Consider the following 21,810-nt stretch of genomic DNA (forward strand, 5'->3'; position numbering starts at 1 on the left):
GTTTGCTGACATAGTGGATAGTAAATAAATCTTAAACATTACAATCTGTCAGGATTAACTAATCAGATCTATTTCTGGCTTGCATCAAAATTATTCCAATTTTGGATTGGAGTTCTGATCCGACATTACTATATTTGTCATTACAGCTGCCATCGTTCAGCAGCCAGCTTGGCTGAGCTGTACTATACCTGTCAATTTCAAATTGAAATTTCCCACCAGTCCAACTGGGTTCCATCTAGAGTTTGTGTTCCAGGCCAGCAAATATTTCTTCTACATGGGTTAGGACAAACCAGATATTATCGCCCAGGATAAGTACAATGGTCAGCTGCCCATTCAGATCTTTCTGGTCCATCTTATGTCTAGGCAACAATTTATTATAGTGTACTGCCAATGTGTTGAATCAACAGAAAACCACACATGCGCAGTTTTACAGTGCTTTACTGTGTGTTCTGATGCAATGCATGTGCGTCAGATATTTCCTTGACAATATTAGGCAGTTCACAGGGCTGGATCAATCACAAGGCAACCCAGACAACAGCCTAGGGCCCACGGGATGTCTGGGAGGCCCAACTGCAAGGTTCATGCTCCTGCAGTTTTTTACCGGGAAAGCACATTTGGTCAAAGCTGTGCACCTGCTTGTCCCATCACAAAGGGAGACATATTTCTTGGCACATGTTTAATGAGGCCTTGCTACCGCCAACAATTTAGGCAGGGCAGATTCCCTCTATAGGGTATATTTCTAATTATTGTCAATTTTACGGGCAACAAAAAAAGTGGCTGGCTTGCCTTGGGCCCCATTCTGCCATAGTCTCCCTTTGGCACCGCTACAGTTTATTGCACATATGGTGTGTTGTGGCAAAATATGTGCTGCTTTACTGCAATGCACCGCAATAGATAGGTCTAAATGGGTCCAAGAGGTCACAGTCCAGGAGTTTTTCTGGAACTCTGTATAGACTTTATCTGACTCATGAGGATTGAACTTTGGGAGTCATACAGGCCATATGGAACACGTTCAAGAAATTCAGATGGAGAATGTGTACTTGTGTTCCCGGTTCACCAACAGATCATCCCACTAACTGGCCACCCTTTCTTCTAGATGACTTAAAGGGGTTTTCCACTTTCATGTCCCCTAAAGCCAGGAGAAAATGATCACACTGCAATAAATGTATCATTGTGCATTACAGGCATTCCAACTAGGAACATGACACCATGCTTTGGTTTTGCTGAAAGTTCTCACCGCTGGGGTCCTTGAGAGATATAATAATCCAATGTGTGATTCATTTTACCAGTAACCACGCAAAACTGTGTTATCGCTTATGGGTGAAGCTGGCCTTGGAAGCTCCCCTTGCTTGTCTAATGCAATGTTTCTCAAGTTCTCAGAATGTAACTGATTGGAATTTTTGTGTTTTTAATGATACAGATGAGATGTGAAAGAATATAAATTGTATCCAATATTAAAACTGACTTGTGTTTCTAAGTTATGTGTGTGAGATTGTTCATTACATTAACAGACATTGAGTACTCTATACGGATCCTGGAATTCATTTTTAGAAGGTTTTTACCTGTTTTTAATACGAAAGTGGGAATAAAACTGATTACACTTTTTTATGTTTATGTTTGATTTATTCTGAGGTTCCAGTATTACATTCCTGGACCCATTTGGAGGTTCCTTGAAAAGTATTGCCTGGCTTCCTTCCTGGATCTCCGATTGATAACTTCTTTGGATTGCATTATTTGTCCCATCTGAATTCCCTGGTTCCAACGTCATTTCATGGGGTTGATGTCTGATTGATGCACTTTTGACTGTATCTCTATTTTGCAGTCTATCTTTTCTGGCGAGCCCATTCTAACCTTCAGAAAGAATGCAGTTTTGTATCTTTTGGAAGATTTTGTATATCCTTCATGTCTCTGAAGTGAGGGAAATGAACAAGTGAACTGATTTTACGCACCACTAGTTGTTTAAAAATGGTTCCAATGGTTTAACCAGCATGTGAAGCAACCATTCTCATTACCTCTCAGGATCACTCTAGTTTCAACAATTCTGACACTTGTTACCATGTTACCAAGCCCTGATGTAGGGGACCCTTTCTATCCCTGAAAACATGTTGAGTATTCTATTAAACAAAAGTCTAAGTAAAATGAAATCTGGATTTTTTTTATACTGATTTTGGAACTTTTCTTCTTGCACACCCAGTTTCCTCACATGCAACATGCAAAAAACAATCTTCAGCCATCACTCCTGAAAGAGTTTCCTTCCCAAATGGGCAATTTCAGTTTTGAAATTAGTTCTACCATGGGCTCAATTGCCCTTCCAACTGCTTCCTAGGAATTGGAGCAGTAGGGAACTATTTTGTGCTTGCATTTACATGTGACTGTGGTTAATTGTGGCCATCATCCTAAAAAGTCACTTCTGGTTATGCAACTGCATCCAACCTCACATAACTGCATAACAAAATGATTGACAGCAGAGTAGTTGAAGAGAAATGGCTGGAAGTGGCCAATTGCTAATAGCGCAAATTTTAAAGGGACCGGCATTACTTTATTCATAAATCTTCAGCCATCAGATATGCTTTAAATAAAATTAACTCATGGAGTTTAATGCATTCTGGAGCATGTAGCCCAATCATCATGTAGCCCATCATGTCTAAAACCAGTTTTGGGCACTGCCTAAAGTAAACTGCTACCAGCTTAGTCTAGCCTTTAAAAGTCAGCAGGCAGCACACATTAAAAAACATTCTTCCAATATCCTAAAATGTGACCAATCCCTTGTAATGGAAACATAATGCAATCTGATTTTGTGGATCGGCACCAGTCATGTGGTCTTTTGGCCAATGCATTGTGCAACGTTTAGGTTAGAAGGGTCCGATGACCAAACTGCCCGGTCTCCATTGACCTCAGTACTCCCATCAACAGGCCATATAAACGGTTTATTTCCGATTTACGTTTTGGGTACTGCTGTTTTTTAAATGTACAATTTGTTGTAGTTTTAATAATTTTATGAGGATTTTGTCATTGGAATTTTTATATGAGGCTTTGTAATAATGACAGAACACATGTTTTTATGCATTAAAAATCTTCTAAATGGATGTTCGAATTCCCATAATTATAACGTAATGGGAAGCAGACTTTACAAGGGCAGCTTGTTTATTTTTGTGCATTGCAATGACCGGAGATGATTATTACTGAATATTGTTATTTGTACGGCATTGTTATAGGAAGAATCAGATGCATTTTTTTGCATATGAGACACTGGCAAAATTTTTTAGTACGGTGTCAGTAAATGTGTCATGCAGTTTGCTGGTTGTGATGTATTTTCTATCATGTACTCCTCCTGACATTCGCCATTTTTGTTCAGGCATTACTATTTCCTGGGCTGCAATGGCAGCTTAGATGACACAATTTTATGTTTAGAAGTCAGATGCTGCAGTCTGATCATTGAGGGAAAGAAGACTCCGGGAAAAGCTCCCTCCTGCCTGCAGCAAATTGATGACATTTTAGCTCAGGCAAAAGAGTAACTAGAGCTTAAGGACAGCTTTTTAATTACAATATGCTTTTCTAAAACTGATACTGTTGTTGCATATTGTGACTTATCAGCAAAACAAACATGTAAAGGTTCCGTTTTAATGTGCGAAATACTAACTGCACCATGTTATGTCTCCAAGTGATGTATTACTATCCTAAACAAAGCGGCTCCAGACACTGAGTGGTATTTGCACCCCTCGCTTCCCTGATGTCCTAATGACTTGTATACCAAAGCCTGGCCACGGCACAGCTTTACCTCAGAGTTTCACCCAGATTAATGAAATCTGCTTTGAAACTGATCCAGGTGGTCCAGCTGCTGTTTACAGTCAGGCCGGTGCACTATGGCTGGGAGACTTCCAAACCATCAACTTGCTCTGAATTATGACTGACTGGAACAATGTCTATTGTAGATTTGCTCAGGGTATACTCCTTCTGAAGTATTTGCATCCAGAATACTTGGAATATACAAAGGCATTCTGTTTTTTTTTCTCTTTTTCTCTTTAGGTGTTGAATAAACATACCCTTGAAACGTGTTGGCTTTTACTGAATGTGACAACATTTTAAAATAATCTGCCTGCAAACAGTCTGCTGCTCTCCACCTTAACCACCTACTGCAACATGTTGGGGCAAGAGAAGTTTATTTTTGGACCCTCATTTTTTATATGTAGCCAGGGAACCTATATGTATAGATAATTGGTCTATTCATCCCATGAAGCCTTATTGGCAAAGACCGCTTGTAACCATTGTGTATGTTTCTGATTGTTACTTTTGTGAAAACAATACAAATGTGTTTTGCCTAAAAATCCCCAGGTTTCCCTTTACTTTCTTTTTAATTACATGTCACATAATTGGAGTGGCAAATACTAATACACATTAGGAAAGGTTGCTACTCTTACGTATACATTGTGCTCTCCACCTTATACATTTAAGCATTAATGCAAGGCCAAGCCAGCTGTTATTATAAATCCATACAACAAACAAGACACAAAATTGGGTCTCTTGTATATTATTCATCATGCTATACCTTGCTCTTCCATCATTTATTGTTACAAATCAGGAAATTGGTATTCAGGCTCAGTTCTGTGTAGAAGGAGAAGAGTTACCTAGAAATAGGAAGGAAGCTAATGCTGAAATTAAGCAATTATTTGGGTGTTCCCTGTTATAAGCCTAAAATTTATTCAGTATATAAATATATAAGTGCACGTGCATTACTAGCATCCTGTAAGCTTTCTCAACCTCAGAATTCAGCTCTGTAGGTTAAAACCCCAAGAAAAAAAATGTTGTGTAATATTCACTCTAGAAAGTCAAGGGAAATTGGTTGGTTTGAGTTCTTAGAAATGATTTTGTTCTCTGAAATTGCTTGTTTACCGGTTAAATCCACAGAGGAAATATTCTATGGAAAGACGATTTTACAAATATATAGTGAAATTTGGAGGAATATGATATGTTTTGTTTGTGCAGGGCAGCACAATAATCCTATTTTGGTAAGCTAATAAAAGTTCCCTATTTTATAAAGATTTTCCAGCATTTTTTGGAAAATCTTTGCAGCCAATCATGATTGCTACTTAAAATATAAATTCTATAATATAGTTGGTTTTGACATTTGTATGGCGGAAAAAAAGCAAGAATGAATTTTCAACCCTCAGGATGATATCCATCAATGGCCAGCAGCTTTTTGCTTGCACCTGATGTTTTATAGCCTGTTGATTAAACCCTAAATTTGCCACTTTCTTTGTCAAATGAGGCAGTGTGCACGCTACTTAACTACAGATCTGAGTACAAGTAAATGGCTCAGAAAAGCACACACAACTTTGCATTGTCTTGACAGCACCACAATCAATAGATGTGTGTATTGTGGCGTGTTGTTTTCTAACTTGCAGTGCTAACCTCTTTGAAATGAATGGGCTGCCAAAGTGAAATACATGTTAATGCAACAACATTGACCAGGTTTTTAAATCCCCCATACAGCAGAACTTACTCATCTGTGTTTCGTAGAATCATGCTGGCTGTAAATAAATATTTCTTCATGTAAGATATTAATGTCTCAAAGGTGGTTACCAAATGTTCAACCTTTTAGGAACAAATTTGTATCCAAGATGAAAGCATTTGCTGACATATATCACCTCATATAGCATGGACTATACGTTATACATACTTTGCTACTTTTCCCTTAAGGTGACCTGTCACTAAGAAAAATGTGAGTGAAAATGGTTCAAAAATAATTTTACGTCATGCAGCCATGATGTGTAAATATCTGAAGGAAGGGAGCGTGAAAGGCACCATCCTCTGCTACAGGCTGAATGTCTGTTTATATCGAGCTAAAAACATTAACTTGAATTTACAATTTTACATATTTTTACAACATTCCAATAGATCCACATACAAAGGCTTCTACATATGTGACAGGTGCTCTTTATTTGAACTCCCATACTCCAGAAGGGTGAATGATTTAATGGCTTTAACACTTGCCAGGTGTTCATTGTGTGTTTAAGTCAAAATGCATTAACTTGAAATGTGTTCGTTCTTTTAGTGATTGGATATAGCCCCCCAGCACAGATTTGTGTGATATTTTTCAACAGCTCATCTTACCTTAATTCAAAAACATCAGCTAATGGGAGGCTATTACTTTCCAAGACTGGGAGGTCTGTGGCAACCACTTCTGTGGTTGCATTACACACTTGGGCAGCTTCCCCTGGGTATACTCCTTGCATACCCCCCTCAGTGGTTTGCATATTATTGCAACACTTTTGTAATTTCCCGTGTGTCATGAGGCTTTCTTTGTGTTGCGTAGAGATGTGTTTTTTAATATTAGGTCATACCACTGAAATCATTTGATGGCAACGATGTCAATATATCCAAAACAATTCATTGAATTGCTTCATATCTAAACTCAAAAACAAAGATTTTCTATTCAAACTTGCTAGGTTTTAGATGCGAAGGATGCACAGGTTTTAGGATAAATGGTGCTTTTGCAAGCTAAATCCTATCTAGGTGTTATCCTATTGGGGGTTGTAAAATCTGCCATAAGGCTGCTCTGTAGGGATGAGTGTCTTTTAATACCAATATGTGTTGGTGAAACGTGTCCATGTACCCAGCTGTCTTTGCAAGCGCTGGTCAGTTTGGTTAGTGACACCAGTCAGGATTCTCTGTGCTAATAATACTACAGTCTGCAATGGGTAAACATTGCCAGGTATTGGATATCATTATTGATTATGTATTTACATCTTGGGACAAGGTGATTCACTCTCTTTGTAGTAATGGAAAATCCCTACATCATTCCTTGAGAGCAGATCTGAGGGAAAAGGCCCTGTCTCCCAACAATGGGTATTCCAAAATTGAGGGACAGGGCCTCCTTCCTACATCCATGGGGCATACTGACTGGTCTGCTACAGGAAGGGGAGCTGCACGCTTACTGCCCTCCTTATGCTGGCCTTCCAGGGTGCACAGCTATGCAATGGTTGCCAGCATCGCCAGCACATCCCAGCTTCACCTGATTAAAACGTTGTACCCACCTTCCTATCAAGATGGCCTACAATCCCGACACAGTAAAGAAGAAAGGAAAAGATGTTGGTGCCCTTTGATAGAACTGGAACAAGTGAGTATACCTGGATTTAATTCAGCTTTAAGGGGAACTCACATTTTTTCCTTTAAGGAAAAATTCAACAATTCTGTCCTGTAGCATTTGTTGTAGAAGGAATAATGAGCTGGGAATAAAACTTTAAAAAATCCTTTCATAACCTTGTTTGTCCACTGCAGGCTGTAAGAAGACATCACTGTTCATATCTATGGGTACCTTCATGTCCTGAAACAGAAACCAAGCTAGGCTCCCAGTGTTCATATTAATAACCTTCCCTTTCCCTTGATAGAAGATAAATGTTCCCTGATGCCCACAGTTGAAAACTGTATTGTCACCTCGGGTTATTTATAACAATGATCCCCAACTGTTTGGAGCTCGCGGACCACTAAATTCTCTGACTCCGGACCGTGCATGCGCGGGGGATCGTGTGTCACTTAAAGCTGAAGAAACTTCCCCCAGAGTTTCGTCATGATGCCAGAACCCGTCCACTCTCCCATCGCAGGTCTGAGCCTGGGTGGGTTGTGTCCAGAGACACAACCTGGCCACCGCCCTGAGCCTGCGATGCGTACTGGAGACATGGTCCGAGCCTCTGGCCGGTGCACCCCCCCAAGCAGGGTCCTTCTCCTGACCCCGCTGTGGGTGCACCGGCCAGAGCCGAGGCCCACCTGTCAGACAGGCTGGCGGACCAGGGGTTGGGGACCCCTGATTCATAAGATAATCAGCTATGTAATGGAAGTCTGTCAATATTTACCTTTCTTCTGGTCTGTGTCTTAAATTACCCAAAGGTCACTGCTTATTGCCTGCTGCCAGTATTCAACCCTTCCTGGTGGGCTAAATACATTTACTCCCAGCTATTCCGTGTGGTTCTTCCCATTAACTATGGTAACATACCCCTTCACCTTCCATGACAATGGTTCTCAAGGCAAGCTCTACTTTGAGCCCAGGATTTGTGATCAAACGCCCCACCCAGGGGTAAAAGGAACCCCAAATCAGGCTGGTGGCCAATGGCAGCAGAGGATGCAAGAAGTTTTTGGAGAATAAATTAAAGGAACCCAAACAATAAAAGTTTTATCTAGTGTTCAGGTCCCATAAGTATGCTGATGATCCTGGCTCTACAGAGATTTATGTTTGCATCTCTGTGCTGTTTTTTTTCCTGATATCTATTGTCTTTTTTTTTATAAAGATTGTTGGATGCCGTGTGAGACGCGAGCCACCAGAAGCAACTGAACGATACACACGATGGATCAACAGCTTGACTCCGGAGCAGCTTCTAACACAGGTGACAAACTTCAAACATATTTTATTGTCCTTGAAGCTGAAGTAGCATTGTTTGAGCCTATCGGTTGCACAGCCCCAGCCACAGCCCATAGGCACGCGCCTAGCAAGATAGGCAGCCAAGTTCACGAGCAGTTCCTACATCCTCTGAGCTCACACACAGCCACATCTGCTGCCTCACTCTATTGCAAAACTGTGAAATCCAAAATAGCTGATCGCTTTGGCTGCTTCGTGCATTTCCCCTGTAGAGAAACACATTCTGGTATTTTGCGTAACTTTATGCCATGTGTTGTTTTTTTTTTTGTTTTTTTGCAAGCTTGTGATTCATTTTGAAATGGCACAATAGGAGAGCCTGACACAACACTGACACTGTGCTTATTAATATAGGTGGCTTCAAGATCCTTTTGTTTTTAAGCAATATCAGGATGAGTGTTCTAAATGATCATTTAAAGCGGACCAAATGATCATTTTAAAGTGGCATATATGTTAAATGTTACTGTTAATGTTAAATAATCTATAACACTTCTGGCATAGATCATAGTACTACCCCTGTTTTTGATGTATTTCCCATGCAGAATTAGAATTATTTAAAGATCTGAATTACTGTAACTCAAAGTGGCCTTTGTCTTGCTACTGTCTTACTGACAAATGGTTGGCGGTGGTGGGGCTCCTGGGCTCATTTTCCAGCACAGAAACTCTCCGTGTACAGTTTGCAGATTCTCTTTCTGTATTTGATTCTTCCAGGTTCTCTGGTGAGAAATCTCCCCATCACAACTACAATCTCTTCCTCTTTCATTCCTCCTGTACGTCTTTCATCGGCTATGGATTGGCAGCTCATATTCTGTTTTCTGTGCACTGAGTTTACCAGCATAATAAACTGAACTCCTTTATACTCAGAACAAAAGATCATTTTATTCACATAGCACACAATACATTATGTTTAAAGTGTATGATAAACCTAACAATGAACTTGTTATTTGCTGCTTTTAGCTTAGTTAAATATATCACTGAAAGACTTTTGTTCTATCTACTTGAAAAGTGCAAAACTACCTATGGATCTGCCAGAAAACCAGTTACCTAACTTCTAAAATTCACTAAGTTTGTAACGTACAAATTAGACACAGCTGATCCCAATCAGCAGTGTTTTCAGTTCTTGACAGTTTACCTCTGTAAACCAGAAAACACTATATTATGGAGACAAGGCGAGGAGGAGGTTCAGACACAAATCCTGTTTCTCAGATGACAATGCTGCTCCACCATAGGTGTACTAATCTGAGTGTTGTCATCCTAGAACAGAAAGCCCTAGTCCATGTCAAAATAAAGGAAAACAAGAGATATAGTACTCAATTCAGGTATTTCTGGGTGAGTATGCAAAAAAAGGGGGTTTTGTGGCAAAAATATTTCTGAGAAAACCCTTTCAAATTGAGCACCCTTGATAACCATCAGTATGAGTCTCCTGTATGATGTGCCTCCATCTATAGTCTTTGCTGAGGAAGCCCAACATGGGTGAAACGTGTTGGAGCCGAGACCTTTCATTTTGATTTTATTTGGTGCAATTATGGAATCCCAAAACACCATTTCTACAATGGAAACCTTTTTATTGTAGGACAACTTTGGATCTTTGTATGGATAAATAGTTGATGTTTTTACATGAAACCCCTTTTTCTTGCATAGCAACCCTTGAAATACCTGTACTGGGTCCTGTATCTAAAGTCTTAGAGGTTGGCAATTTTTTTTCAGGGATAGCGAGAGTCTCCCTCTCTTTTTTTTCTACTTCTTAGTAAGAAACTAAAGGAAAACAATCCTGAAAACTAATGCAGCCACCACTTCTGCATTATATGACATTTTTGTTCTTGGACTCACATGCACTTTATTCTTGTGACTGTTATTCTTTATTGACTGTTATAGTATATAGAATATTCTTTAGATGTTCTGTCCTGAATATTTATTATATGTGCATTTGCTTAGACACCCTCATAAAACCCAGCTTATTTTCTGCACTGAATTCCCTTACACATTTTTCCCACCAAAGTCATTACATGCAACCCTACCTGCCATTAACAGGCAGCTCCAATCCCAGTTAAATGGCACCAGGATTAAGTGTTACAGGTTAGGGACAGGTGCAGGTTTTGCAGTTTCTCTCTGGGCCTTTGAAGCTGCTGCTTGTAAGTCTTAAACTTTTTCAGGCCTTGGCGGGAGAGGAACTGAGCATGTGTTGCCGTCACTCTCGCAGAAGAATTTTTAATAAGACCGATCGGCCCATTAAGACGCTGAGAAATGATTGAAGAGAACGCTGAGAGGTTTTAGAATGGTAGGTAGAAGACAAACTTAGAGATGAAAGACATTTATCTGGTCAGTTTTGGATTAATAGTGGAGCCCTCGCACAAGGGTTGGGTTACCTCATCTGAAATGTATGCGGGATGAAAATGGAGCCACATGAGAAAAATATAGGAGTATATTGTACAGCTCATAGACCAAGGGGATCATCTAAAACTTTCAGTACATTTGGGGAAGCTGTATAGATTCTAGTGGATGTCACAAATAATTTCTAAGTAGACAAATTTAACAGGGTGGCAAAGATAGGGGCCCTTTGTGCAGGTTTGCTTCAAATTTGCATGCTAAATTTGTTAACTAAATTTTGCTTCTAACTTTATATGACAATAAAGAAAAATTTCAGCGCATGGTAAAAAAAAGCCTGTAAAAAATGAGCACAATACCCCGTTCCTCTGATAGCTTCTAGAGTACCGGAGACCGTTATGCCTGTTGTTTGCAGCAAATGTTGAGATGGGGATCAAAGATCTTTTTGCCTGGCTGGCATGTGGACCAAATTATTCCTATATTCCGCTTGTTTGAGGTTTGCATTCTATTGGCATTGAAACTAAGCAAAGGGTGCTGGTTGCTGTAAAGCTACGTACACACGTTGGATAATTCACATTCCAAATGAATGATCAGAGACATATCATTAAATGATCATAAAAAAATAAAAGGCCAATGACATCACGAGATAATGATCCATGATGTTTCTCGGCTGCAATGAATAATCCATATGGATGGATTTGTTCTGGTGATTATCTGTCACCCCCACATTCTGGGTATGGATGTCATTTGGCAACGAATGATTGTGCATGCAACCACATACATGTGGCCAATAGGCTTGTGCATGGCATAGGAAAGTGAACTTGTAAACGTGTTATTGTCAATAAAGTGATCTCCCCAGTTCTACAAATGATTGCATTACTGTGCTGTATATATACTCATGGGTTTAGATTTCATTCTTTGCTCATGCCTATTCATCAAGGATCATTTGTAGTGAACGACAATTATCTCAAATGGGTACATGGCATCTTCTGTACTATCCAGTGAACCCAATGATGCTGGAGCCGGATACAGCTAGCTGATGGCATTTAAGAACCTCTTATTAAACAAGTGAATTAAGTATTTAAAAATAGGAAGCTGTCAGGATTTCCTGTGACTGTTACTGGAATTTACAGCACGACAGCGGCATCAAAACAAACTTTCACTACGCACGCTTCCCACTCACACTCCTGGGGAGAGTCATCAGATATACAGTATATACAGTATATAAAAATGTGCTAGAGATATTGTTCCAAAGATTTAACTTTTCTTGATAATATGATAACTTTTAGGAATGAAAATTACCATCATGAACCAATTATAATATTCTGTACTCTCCGTAGATTTTAAAGCACATCTGTCAGAAATTTTACAAGTGAAATAAATTCCTGCCATTTTACAATATTCAGTAACAATATCATTTTTTTTTTAAAAAAAGCTTTACATTGTGTCAATTAAAGTCATTGACTTTGCCTTAGCTGAAATGATTTAAACAGCCTTCTGCAGGTAGAAGGAAACATTTCCTCAGTCTTATGCTTTAGGAATTGAATCTTTGAATCTTTGTACCAATTCATAAAATAAGAGGCTGATCTGTGTTTGAACACAGCTAAGAATTAAGCAAACTTTGGGATTTACATGATTGTCTAATTTCTGAGCTGGCATTTTAGTCTAGTGGTGAGCCAGTGTGATGCCAAAACAAAGATGGCATCATCTTGCTGTCTAGTGACACAACTATGGACTTTGTACAGCACTGCGTAATATGATTGCGCTATATAAAACTGTGTAATAATAATAATAATAGAAAAGCAACATTGAAAACCTATCAAGTATCAGTGCAGCATGGGGATCACCATCACAGCTTAGAGCAGGCTTGCCCCCCTGTTGCAGAGTTAATACTACTAATAAACAGTATTTATGTAGCACCAACATATTACGCAGAGCTGTACATTAAAAAGGGATCCCATCCCCTACATAATAATGCTATGACGTGTTTTTTTTAATACAATTATTCTTTATCTCAAAATAAATTCCAAACCGTCAGTGATTTATTTCATACATAAGGCCCACATCATTGCTGGCCCATAAACTGGTTCATCCACTTTTTCTCTCACACTAGCTTCTGCTGCCCAGCCTCCCAAAATTGCAGCTTTCTCTCGTTATCCTCATACCAGCCGGGGTTAGAGAGGTCCCCTTTGGATGGGCAGGGTGCCAGCGCTGAGCTGGAGGAGATTTTGGCAAAAACAATCTCTGCTTAGCCTGGAATAGTGCCAGCGGTTAGCAGTTTAACCACTGCATTGCTAACAGGCTGACAACTTGGTGCGATGGAATCTAGAGCGGGCTCGTCAATCAACGCTCAAGATTATTTCACGGATATTAGGGAGAGACGGGGCTTAGGGGTGCCGCTGATGACTGGCCCCCTTTAACGTGTGGATAATCGGCTTTATTTTCCTGCCACTTCCATTAGTCATTGTGGAAACAATTCAAATTTTTTCCTCTTTCTCGTGGTCAGATATTATTGACGAGTGCAAGTGTTAATTTGGTTTAGGGGGTTCTATTCCAGTGAGTCACAAGACCACGAAGATTCACATATTTTTGGGCAATGTGGGGAGAGTTTGAACCTTTCTGAGGATTCAGTTAAAATTCAGGAGCCAAGTCATCCTGCTTGGCACTTTTAAAAGAAAATGATAGAATAAGTGGTTTCATTTTTGGTTATTTTGATAAAAACATGGCCAGAAGATAATTCTCCTTTCAGGCAAGGCTCATATCTTTTAATGGTTTAGGTTGACTGATCAGTTTCCTGCATCAAAACCCAAGATAATGTATGATCACTTGCTGTACTGGAAGAATAGCATTGTCTCCCTAATAAAGGATGTGTGTTAGGGCTACAGATCATCTCCCCTTCTTTTTATCAACTTAACATGCCTACAATGGCAGAATGAGATCCTAAAAGGTAACTTTGTCCCCCTCCATCTAATTGACATTTAAAATAATTACATCAGACACAGAGAAATTAACCTATTTGTAACGACCATACTGGCACGGTCCTATCAAACTTTGTGAATTAATCAACAGCTTTGCCCATGAGCTCTATAAACTTTACTGCAGGAGAATAAAGGCATCCCTTGACAATCCACTACCCCTGGGTTTCCTTTCTAGGTTGCCTTGTGGATGACCCGGCTCTGTGGGTGCTGTTCTGTAAATTCACAAACATTACCAGGGGAGGGCTGATAACATTATTTCAAGTACCACTACAAAGTACATAAGACACAGGACTTTTTTGCACTCATGGAACCCTTAAACAAAATGCATTTAATGACATATTTAACAGACCAAAAGGAAGCAAAGAGACATTCATTATTGGGGTATTGATACACTTTAGGAGCAACACCATGCAAGACTAAAAAGAGCAAAAAACCTTTGCATGCACATGTAATAAACAAATTTGGCTGCCCTCATGCCATCGTATACTGTATATGCTAAGTAGAATATGTATATTGAGTGGAAGAGTGTCTCCAATGCTGAAATTCACTTCCATTTCAGTGACAACCCAATACATTAATTTCCTATCACTTTTGTATTAGGGACAATATTTAGCAGCACAGTAGAGATAATGAATCTCCCCAATGGCACATAAATTAAATAAGACATAACGAGGGTTCTTTAGGTTCTCCATACTTTCTAATGCTCAAAGTTCTGGTTATACATACACTTTAACAGCAACAAATTGTAAAGTTTCAATCAGCGATGCCTAATAAGTGGGAAAATGTTGTAGATGGCCACATTCATTTTTTTTCGTGCTTCAATTTTTTTTTTTTTTTTACATAGATTTACTGATATGTTGGGTTGCAGTAATGGTTGGGTCAGACAAAGGTTATCTGGCTGTTTTAGCAGGCATTGATTTCCTATTGAAGTCAGACTGAGAAAACATTCTTATCGCTGTCTCCTGTTTATCCAAATGATGGCCAGCTACTTTAAAAATGTCACTCTCTGGAGCACAAAATACTTCTAGAAACATTGTGCTTGCTTCTTTCTTTTGCAATTTAACAGATGAGTAACAGTTAATGGTAGACAAATAGCTGGGTTTCATTTCTTCCAAAACTGATACTTTTCTTTTGATGTTTGAGGAAATAAATGCATGGCCTTTTGTGTACATTGTCTCTGTATTACTTTATAGCCAGTGATCGGGAAATCTTGAATTTTCATATTGTAGAGCTTTCTATCCAATGGTAGGGCTGTTAGTTACCCTTTACATTTTCCTCTGTCGTCTTTTCTTCCTTGTTGTAAAAAGCATGTGTGTAAAGAACTCAAAAGCTCAAGCTGAATTTATACATACACATGTCATGGAGTAAAAAATACTCTCTTCTTTGTCAACAACAGGCAGAATTGCTGTTATCTTAATGCAATTTCTCAGGCAGGAGTTTAGGGCAGCAGAAGATAGCCAGACAATCGATTGCAAGGAAGAAGTGAAGTCAGGCAGGCGAGGCGGCAGACATAATCGGCAGACATCAGCTTAAGGGTTGAAGCCGATAGAAGGCAGAAGAATCATGTATGTATTTGTTAGGATAGCCTTATCTTAAAGGATGAGAGAAATAAAGGTTACAGCATTCTGCAATTCTTCAAACACTAAATCAGTAAAGCTACAGTAAAGCTACAACTTTTTATTTTGAAGAGAGCACATTACCCAGGCTCAGAGGATAGCACTCTGGCCTTTGCAGCGCTAGGTCCCGGGTTCAAATCCTGGCCAGGACACTATCTGCATGGAGTTTGCAGGTTCTTCCCATGTTCGTGGGTTCTACTCTGGTTTCTTACCACAATCCAAAAACATGCAGTTAGGTTAATTGGCTTCCCCAAAAAAATTTATCTTAGACTGTGTTAAAACATATGACTATGGTAGGGACATTAGATTGTGAGCCCCTTTAAGGGACAGCTAGTGACATGACTATGGACTGGTACAGCGCTGCGTAATATATTGGCGCTATATAAATACTGTAAAATAATAAAGAGAGTAGAGATATAAACTGCAGCCTTTTGTCACCAGTGCCTTTTTAGGGGTATTACCCTAGGGCAATCGTCAGGTATATTACAGCTCATTAAAAAAACTATTCTGACTTGGAAATGTCTGATTCTAGTTGAATTTCCCATTCAAACAAACTGGATGTAATCCAAGTCAGAATTGTATGTTTCCAAGCACCTATAGTCCCCACAGAGGGTCTCCAGTCTCCTGCCTGGGTTAGTAGGAGACTCCTACAACAATGCGGCCAGGATTACATAGAAATGCAAATCGTTTACAGTTTTACCCAGCAGTCTAGAAAGTGTGACATCTAACATGAGCATAGCAAAAAATCAGGCAGCCTGAACCTGGGATGACCGTTCTGCTCTGACAAATAGAGAATATGAGTGATTAGCAGCACAAAAAAACATCCTAGAAAGAATAGGGTTCACTGCTATGGCAATTTATTGACTGATATTCAGATTCTTACATATGTTTTTTTTCTGGCTTCTTTAGATTGGTTTCCCTTCTCCATTGTACACAATGGCCCTGATTTATTAAAGCTCTCCAAGGCTGGAGAGAATACACTTTCACCAGTGAAGCTGGGTGATCCAACAAACCTTGGATGGATCTGGCCCAGGATTCAAAGCATTTGCTAGCAAAATAGCAAATGACATTGAAGAAATCCATTCTAGGTTTGCTTGATCACATAGCTTCACTGGTGAAAGTGAATTCTCTCCAGCCTTGGAGAGCTTTAATAAATCAGATCCAATGTATCCAAATATGTTCAGTGGCTTGCAGTGTAATAGAACATAACTACTTCCAAATTTCTTTCTATCCTTTGTCTTCCTCATCCCTCCCCGTCTTGTTTTTGTTACTGCCCTTTTACAGGGAGCTCTTCATGGCTGGACAGGTCATTTCCTCCTGAAAGGTTAATGTATGGAAGAATGAGTGGATCTCTGTGAATGTCTGAAATGTGTAAAGCTGTAACACTGCCGTCACTCCGAAGCCTATTACACACAAGCTGTGCATGAAGGGCTATTGTCCTAGGTGCTAGTGTGTGCCATTAGGTGACCTTTTCTACAACCTCATTAGAAATTTGATTACCTGCATGCACCATACCTGCGTGAAATCCTGTTTGGATCCTGAGGTCTTGCCTTACCGGTTGCGCAGCCATGACACTTTAGTGTCACCTGTAAAAACACTGACATGCCAGAAATATTTAGCTGTCATTTCTGCTCTATTTCTGCACACATAAAAGCAGCAAGTGCCTGTAATAGCCACGTGTGTTGAAATTGTTGTCTTTTACCAGTATGACATCTGTCTAAAGACAAGCAGAAGACAAAAAAAAGTAATTATTGCACAAGTTTGCAGGTGAACAATAAGGATTATAGGGGAGCCCTGATGAAGAGAGGGCATGTCCCCTGAAAAGCGTCAGTTGTCTTTAGTCCTTATTGTCCTCGTATACATCACATCTATACTTGTAAATATTTTATACAATTTCATATGATAAACTGGTAGACTTGCACTGATGCCAGTGCTCTGGGTCTTATTTTTGCATTGCGATAAATAGATTTTCTCACACATGAGCAGTTTGGGGGGCCACAGTGTCTAAAGCGAGTCGTAAAGTGACCATAGGCATGAGGATCCTTACTCTTATGTATAACAGGATTGATCTCCATTGCGGGATCAGATTTTGTAGAGCCCCATAATGGTTCATTTTACCTCTTTATACAAATCCCATGTCTTTTTTTTTCTATTATATTTAGTTCCGGTGCCTGACAAGAACATCTGACTTCCATCCTTCATTCTGAAACGTGCCTTTCATTCACCTGGACATTTGTTTCCGATTTTCCACACTTCCTTCTTACCTTCTCGTCGCCATGCATTACAGGCGTTTTACTCAAATTAATATCCGCAGTAAAATCCTACAGCCTGCCGTGAGGTCAGCCTGCAGCACAGCTACTTAATATATCGTCTCCTAAGACAGGACTTATGTACCGGCCTCAGAGAGACAAAGATGCATTAGCATCAGGAAATGAAAACTCTGCTCAGAGGTTTGGGCAGTCTCCGACATGTGAGGGAAGAGTTTCCATGAAGCAGTCCGTCTCGCCATTCTTTGTGCGTGCAATTCAGCTCCCCCTATATTGATAAAATGGCATCTGGCAAATGGTTCCCTGGCGAATGCTTAGCTCTGGTTAGCTTTCCTTTTTCATTATTATTCCTAACTGATAAGTACTCCCCATTGCTTGCTACAGGAGAGTGAACCCCAATTATTACCATTTTATATCAGACATAGCTATTAAGTGGAGATCAGATAAGTATTCTCACCGCTTTTTATTCTTCATTTTTTGTTCTCTTTTTGTAACTTGATAAACACATTTTTATAATTCTTTGTTTATAAAAGTGGGAACAGATGTTATTTTCATGGAAATCAGGCTTAAAAAAAGTGGGGGAATAAAGGTACCCTGAAACCTTCTAAAGTGACAATTAGACGCATTATTACCTTGAATATGGCAAAGGTTTGACATTTCCAGCCATTAGTGAAATGACTTTCATTGTGGCCACATTCTGGTTCTTTTTAAGGTGGCAATCTGCAGCAAAAGTGGTGCCCGGGGAGTTTGAATAAATGCTGCATTTCTACACCACTTTCTTTAGGGCTCACCATTATCAAAATGGTGAACTCCAGGGTCCCTTTAAAAGTGTCATACAGAACATGCCAATAAATAGCCATGGTTATAAAGTGCTGATCATGCTGAAATTGACAATCCTTTTGGTTAATAGACAATTTTAAAAATACGGGAAAAAAAGGAAGCCATTACTTTAAAGAAATAATTTCACAGCCTGTATCTTTATAAACAGGCCCGCTAATATAATATATCTATAATACACTGCAGCTTTCATTAAAATAATCCCTGGTGATCTACCATGGATTAATCTCTTATAAATAAATATATATCCAAAATATGCAGTGAATCTTAGACTACACAATCAATTTTATGACCAGCAGATTGGCTTAATTGACTTTTCAGCATTCATACTATGGTCTGCTGGGCCTTACAGCAGGATTTTGGGAAAGCTCAGGATCCCTATTCCATCAATAAAAATACGCTCCAGCATTGTATCTGTTACTTATTCTTGCAGGACTTGGGATGCTAAGCTTTTTCATGTCAAAAGACCTGTCCTAAGCAAGATTGCCATCCGTAATGTATAATGATTTTATCTTTTTTTCCAGAGTTTTAAACACAGAAGGGTGGGAGGTAAAAAAAAAAAATCACCCCTCATTTCCTCTGCATGGTCGCACTTCGTAACTTCCACTCCAAACAAGCTGCTGCTCATAATGGAAATAGGAAATTACTTTGGCCTGATTTACAGAGGCAAACAAGTGCCGAGTCGTTCCTTTCCTCCTGTCCTCATTTTTTTAATAAAAGATGTCATGTTTATTTAATTTTCATGCTGCAAACTTCACTGTTTGTAGGGCTTCTGTTTTGTGTTTTAGAGCTATGAACTAGCAAAAAGAATTCTGGGACTGAAAAGATATCACTAAAAACTCAACATTTATTTCAATCCAGAAATGTAATATTTTTTTTCCCCAAGATCTTGCATTAATGATGGTAAAGTCTTGGGTAAGTCTTGTCCTGCACATCCCTAAGATTATCAGTGGGGTAAATCGCTGGGATCTGCTGTGGCCAGTTCATGCTCCCTGAACCTCTCTTTCATAATTTTCATAACACTGCCCCCACAGGCACTCCAGATCATAACATTGCCCCCACAGGCATCCCAAAACATAACACTGCCCCCACAGGCATCCCAAAACATAACACTGCCCCCACAGGCATCCCAAAACATAACACTGCCCAGGCATCCCAAAACATAACACTGCCCCCACAGGCATCCCAAAACATAACACTGCCCCCACAGGCATCCCAAAACATAACACTGCCCCCACAGGCACCCCAGATCATAACACTGCCCCCACAGGCACCCCAGATCATAACACTGCCCCCACAGGCACCCCAGATCATAACACTGCCCCCACAGGTCCCCCAGATCATCACACTGCACTCACAGGCACCCCAGATCATAAAAATGCCCCTACAAGCACCCAAGATCATAACGCTGCCCCCACAGGCACCCCAGATCATACCACTGCCCTCACAGGCACCCCAGATCATAATGCTGCCCCCACAGGCACCCCAGATCAAAGCACTGCCCCCATAGGCATCCTGGATAATTATAACTGCCCCACAGACACCCCAGATTACAACACTGCCCCCACAAGCACCCCATTTCATAACACCGCCCCCAGAGGCAACCCAGTTCATTTACCCCACAGGCACCCTAGATTATAACATTTACTCCACAGGAACCCCAGACCAGAGCCTTGCCCCCACAGTTTTGGGGACCTTTGGGCACCTTTTTTTGGGCTTAGCAATGTATGAGTCAGGCTGATTGGTTGATATTTTTAAAACTCAGGCTTTACAGAAAGCCTATCTCACTATTGTGACCTTCGATTTTCCCTTGTATAGGCATGCTGTGCTGTACATGTCAATGCAATTACTAACTCATTTCAAATTTTGCAAGAACAATTGAGTCAATTTTACTGCACCCATTCCTAGAAAGAAACCTGTCCTATTGTTTTTTTCACTTTCAAGGGAACAGGTGCTTTAAGTCTCCAATCTGTAAAAATCCTCCTCTGTGAGCTCCAAGCCAGATGTAACAATAGAAGAGGAAGCTCCCAGTCCCCATCTATACACATCTTCCTGACTGTTCAGTCATCCATGAGAGCCATGATGATCCGTGTACTCTTGGATCGTCCTGTTGAGCAAACAGAGATGTTACAGCTCTTCAGAAGAAATGAGCCGCATCGCTTTTTCATCTTGTTAAGAGGAAATGTGCCGAGCGCTCGCTAACAGGGAAGGCTTCTGTGGCCCTATGTGTGGGGGAGCCAAGGACATTGTGTTTGTTTGCCTGAGCAAAAAAAAAAATTACAAAGCAACTAAAAACAGGCATTCTTTTGTAATTAGGGCACACCTGTGAAAAGGTTGAAATGCCTTATCAGCAATTTTGGACCAATCTGCCATGTACATTGTTGGGCTAGTTTATCTATACCAATGGATCACTCATAAATTCCTGATGCTTGTCATATAGTTTTAGAAAAATATTTAATCTTTGTTTAAATGCTATTTGTTTAAATACAATCCTTATCCACTGGTCTAATTCATTTGCAGCCTGTTCGTTTTGTAATAGATCTTACATATAGACAGATGTTCAAAAAAACATTTTCTGGGCCTATGGTCCGCATAATCCATGTGTCATGGAATATTTACCACATTAACAATTATCAGCTTCATTGCAATTGTGTCACATTGGGTTCAGTTTGTTCATTTTAAATGGGTTGTCAACATATGAGAATGTGACAAATAATAGTCAATCTGTGTTTTTGCCAGTGTGGTGCATCACTAAGTGCAGTAGTGTGTTTTCATAAGCACTTGGCAATGCTTTGGCTTAGTGTATTGAATTGTCATTCAATATGAAGACAATACAAAACGCTAATACGCGTTTTGGTAAGCCATGTGTTGCCGAACTCATAAGACAGATCCTAAATGTTGTATGTCCAACTTGACAAAAAGTGGGGTCCTACAGATAAGAAAAGGAATTGATGGGTTTTATTGGCACAATGTTTTCTTCTTTCCTATATGAACTATTGCACAGATTTTTATGCCATCGTACAACGGTACCATCCAGGAATATATTTACAAGGTCAACACCAGTGAACAAGCTGTGTGAAGTACTGTTTACTTGCCGTTACTGGCTGTTTGTTTTTGGATGCATTTCTTGGCACTCTTTTTAATAACATGCCTGTAACAGCTTTAAAGTGGATCTAAACAGTAAAATACAACGTTAGGTTTGAAACACACCAGCTGGTGGGTTAGGATGGTTTAAACAAAGAAACCTTGAGTTAGAGAAGTCAATTTTATTCAAATCCATCTGCTTTAATCAATAAAGGTGCGTACACACTTCCAATTTTTATCGTTCAAAACGAACGACGAACGATCGATTGGGCAAAAAATCGTTCGTAAAAAAGTAA

The 21,810-nt window shown here is 39.8% G+C and overlaps 1 protein-coding gene across 1 annotated transcript in view; it reads left to right on the plus strand.

Annotated features, from left to right (window-relative positions):
- Positions 1-21,810, plus strand: part of B3GNTL1 (UDP-GlcNAc:betaGal beta-1,3-N-acetylglucosaminyltransferase like 1) — a gene marked incomplete in the record, with an annotated part of 154,634 nt that overhangs the window by 56,020 nt on the left and 76,804 nt on the right. Inside the window, 1 exon segment of the mRNA XM_072403592.1 lies at positions 8,283-8,378. Within this exon segment, the coding sequence (XP_072259693.1) occupies positions 8,283-8,378 (96 nt within the window).

The sequence above is a fragment of the Pyxicephalus adspersus genome, chromosome 3 (assembly GCF_032062135.1).
Source record: "Pyxicephalus adspersus chromosome 3, UCB_Pads_2.0, whole genome shotgun sequence".
Taxonomy (NCBI): Eukaryota; Metazoa; Chordata; class Amphibia; order Anura; family Pyxicephalidae; genus Pyxicephalus; species Pyxicephalus adspersus.